The following is a 4,127-nucleotide window of genomic DNA, read 5'->3' as shown; positions in this document are numbered from 1 at the left end:
ATGTCTGCTTCTTCTGCTTCCAATATCAACTCTTCGATATTCATTCTCACGGGGTTCCCTGGCCTAGAACAATACTATCCCTGGTTTTCAGTTCCCTTTTCTTCGATCTATGCTGTGGTTTTCCTGGGAAACTGCCTGGTGCTGCATGTGGTTCATACTGAGCCGAGCCTGCATGAGCCCATGTTCTACTTCCTGGCCATGCTGGCCCTCACTGACCTGTTCATGGGGTTGTCCACAGTATACACGGTGCTGGGGACGATGTGGGGGCTCAGCCAGGAGATTGGTCTAGATGCCTGCATTTCCCAGACTTATTTTGTTCATGGACTATCTTTCATGGAGTCTGGAGTCCTTCTTGCCATGGCTTTTGATCGCTTTATAGCAATTTGCAATCCTCTGAGATATACATCCATTCTGACTAATAGCAGGATCATTTGCTTCATGGTGACCATTTTGACAAGAAGCTCTTTGTCTATTCTTCCTGTCATCATTCGTTTGAAGTTCTTTCCTTACTGCAGACCCCACATTGTCTCTCATTCCTTCTGCCTGCACCAGGATCTACTCCGACTGGCCTGCTCTGACATTCGCTTCAATAGCTTCTATGCCCTGGCTCTGGTGATTTGTACCTTGTTGTTGGATGCTGTCCTTATTCTCATCTCCTATGTTTTCATCTTGCATACAGTGCTGGCAATTGCATCTCGAAAAGAGAGGCTCAAGGCTCTGGAGACCTGTGTCTCCCACCTCTGTGCAGTTCTGGTTTTCTACATTCCCATCATTGGTCTCACTATGGTACACCGCTTTGGAAAGCATCTCTCACCTTTGGTTCATGTCCTTATGGGCAACATCTATATTCTCTTTCCTCCCATGATGAATCCAATAATCTATAGTGTAAAGACCCAACAGATTCGAAGCAGGATGAAGAAGTGGTTTTCTCTGCAAATGTAGTGCAACTCTTTGTTTTTATCAGTAAGAATACTATAATGACAACACAATATGCTAGTTCCTATTTGTGCAACCATTTACACGTTGAGTACTATTTTCTATAACTTTTTGTTCTTTTTGAGGGCTTGAATATAAAGAACTTATGTCTTGCTAATCATAAAGGTGAGAATTGAGTTTTTCTAATCTACGTTCCATGATAGTCTTCTGAAATTTGCTGTAGAATAATCATAGTTCTTATGAACATGACAATGAATATCTCTACATTTTGTGGACATATTCTTTAAGCATGATTATCATATAAAAATTGCGTTACCCCGAATTCATCAATATTTTGATCATCTAGACCTATTTCTAATTAACTAAAATTTTGAAAATACGTCTAAGATTTAGACTTTTATGTGATGTTCATGTCAAAACCAGAGAAAGCAATGGCAACCCACTCCAGTACTCTTGCCTGGAAAATCCCATGGACAGAGGTACCTGGTAGGCTGCAGTCCATGGGGGGTTGCTAAGAGTCGGACACGACAGAGCGACTTCACTTTCACTTTTCACTTTTCACTTTCATGCTTTGGAGAAGGAAATGGCAACCCACTCCAGTGCTCTTGTCTGGAGAATCCCAGGGACAGCGGAGCCTGGTGGGCTGCCATCTATAGGGTCACACAGAGTTGGACACAACTGAAGCGACTTAGCAGCAGCAGCAGCATGTCAAAACATATGATGCAGTAAAATTGGGTTTCCCTCATTTCTAGTGGTGATGTAAATATCATCTGAAACTGATGCAGAAACCTTCCCTTTCATCTAGTTATTTTTCCCCATTAGTGACCTTGTGGAAGTCTATTGAAGGAATTTTGACAAGAAAATTGATAATTTCTCTATTGCAAAGATTGTCTTCTTAATCTCTATGCTCTTAAGATGACATTATTGCATGAATAAATTTCATTCTACATTTTTACTAAATATTTTTTTGAAAGTTAGTTCAGTTCAGTCACTTAGTCATGTCTGACTCTTTGTGGCCCCATGGACTGCAGCATGCCAGGCTTCCCTGTCCATCACCAACTCCTGGAGTTTACTCAAACTCATCTCCATTGAGTCAGTGATGTCATCCAACCATCTTATCCTCTGTCATTGCCTTCTCCTCCTGTCTTCAGTCTTTGCCAGCATCAGGGTCTTTTCAAATGAGTCAGCTCTTCACATCATGTGGCCAAAGTATTGGAGTTTCAGCTTCAACATCAGTCCTTCCAATGAATATTCAGGACTGATTTCCTTTAGGATGGGCTGGTTGGATCTCCTTGCAGTCCAAGGGACTCTCAAGAGTCTTCTCCAACACCACAGTTCAAAAGCATTAATTCTTCAGCACTCAGCTTTCTTTATGAAAGTTAGTAAGTGGTTTTATTTTTGAAATTAAAAAAAATTATTTAAAATTTTTATTGGAAGATAACTGCTTTTCAATGTTGTGTTGGTTTGTGCTATTTAACAACATTAATCAGTTATAAGTATACATATATCCCTCCATCTTAAGTCTCTGTCTCACCCCTCAAGGTCATTGTAGATCACTGAGCTGAGTTCCCTGTGCTGAAAAGATGCTTCCAGCTAGCTATCAGTAGGATTTCTGTATGGCATTGTATTTTTAAGATATTTAAAATGTACATCATGATGATTTGATGAATTCATCATTTTTAGTGATTATCTTTTTTTTTACAGTGATTTCTAATTTTATTTCATAAATAAACTATTTGATTAAACAAATCATGCTTGGATTTTCCCATAAAAAAGCCACACATGATCTACCCTGAGTTTCTAATAAAGTAGGCATTCATCAAAGACAAACACTCTAAAAGCAAAAATATTTCCAATTCAATATAATTTCCATTCAATGTATTCCCATCCCACTTAAGAAAAAACAACCTGTCGTATCGACACATCATGCCAAAAGGACAAAAGGAAATCAGTATCCATATAGATCAATAAAATAGAAACTGTTCCTTTTTCTCAGAATATCCTTCAATGCATTGCTTGTCCCGGGCTCTGTGATCAGCCTTGATTGTCCATCCAGAAAAGATAGTTCTTGAGATTAACCTCCTTGCAGAACCCTGTGAACACTGAGTCCTTCCTTCCAGGTCCAGTTCCACACCATTGTTCCCCACATTGGAAGGGTTGGCATGTCATGTTGGCATGAGACGGTTCCTATTCTCCTGACAATTCTTTATGTGAAGTCACTAGAACAGGTCCCATTCATAGCAAACCCAACCAGCACAAAGATCACCCATTCAATACCAAAGATATTCAGTGTTGTTACATTTGTCCAACTGCTTTTGTCTACACCCTCTCCCAAGACAGCAACTTCCCAAGATCCATCCAGATCTCTGCACTACATCTAAACCTGAAGCAGGACACTCATCAATTTTCAGCTGTCAACCCTCCAATCTTTGTTATTTTTGCAGCTCTAAGGACTCTTAGACAAACCATGTCACACCATCCATTTCATCCAGTCCCATTCCCTTTAACATTTCATGGACACTTTTTTTTTTTATTTTATTTTATTTTTAAATTTTACAAAATTGTATTAGTTTTGCCAAATATCACAATGAATCCACCACAGGTATACACGTGTTCCTCATCCTGAACCTCCTCCCTCCTCCCTCCCCATACCATCTCTCTGGGTCATCCCAGTGCACTAACCCCAAGCATCCAGCATTGTGCATCGAACCTGGACTGGCAACTCATTTCATACATGATATTATACATGTTTCAATGCCATTCTCCCAAATCTTTCGACACTCTCTCTCTCCCACAGAGTCCATCAGACTGTTTTATACATCAGTGTCTCTTTTGCTGTCTCGTACACAGGGTTATTGTTGCCATCTTTCTAAATTCCATATATATGCGTTAGTATACTGTATTGGTGTTTTTCTTTCTGGCTTACTTCACTCTGTATAATAGGCTCCAGTTTTATTCACCTCATTAGAACTGATTCAAATGTATTCTTTTTAATGGCTGAGTAATACTCCATTGTGTATATGTACCACTGCTTTCTTATCCATTCATCTGCTGATGGACATCTAGGTTGCTTCCATGTCCTGGCTATTATACAGAGTGCTGTGATGAATATTGGGGTACACGTGTCTCTTTCCCTTCTGGTTTCCTCAGTGTGTATGCCTAGCAGTGGGATTGCTGGATCATAAGGCAGT

General features: G+C 40.0%; 1 protein-coding gene across 1 annotated transcript; it reads left to right on the top strand.

Annotated features, from left to right (window-relative positions):
• Window positions 1–942, top strand: LOC129628226 (olfactory receptor 51V1-like). The gene has a single exon (XM_055547647.1). It carries the CDS (start codon window positions 1–3, stop codon window positions 940–942), a length of 942 nt encoding a protein of 313 aa, XP_055403622.1.
• Window positions 943–4,127: the final 3,185 nt, after the last annotated feature.

This window comes from Bubalus kerabau, chromosome 15, assembly GCF_029407905.1.
Source record: "Bubalus kerabau isolate K-KA32 ecotype Philippines breed swamp buffalo chromosome 15, PCC_UOA_SB_1v2, whole genome shotgun sequence".
Taxonomy (NCBI): Eukaryota; Metazoa; Chordata; class Mammalia; order Artiodactyla; family Bovidae; genus Bubalus; species Bubalus kerabau.
Note: the sequence above shows the minus strand (reverse complement) of the source record. Positions and strands in the feature narration are given on the sequence as shown.

Bases quoted from the DNA above. Each gene is read 5' to 3' on its own strand.
- LOC129628226 (XM_055547647.1), top strand. From the start codon at position 1: ATGTCTGCTTCTTCTGCTTCCAATATCAACTCTTCGATATTCATTCTC.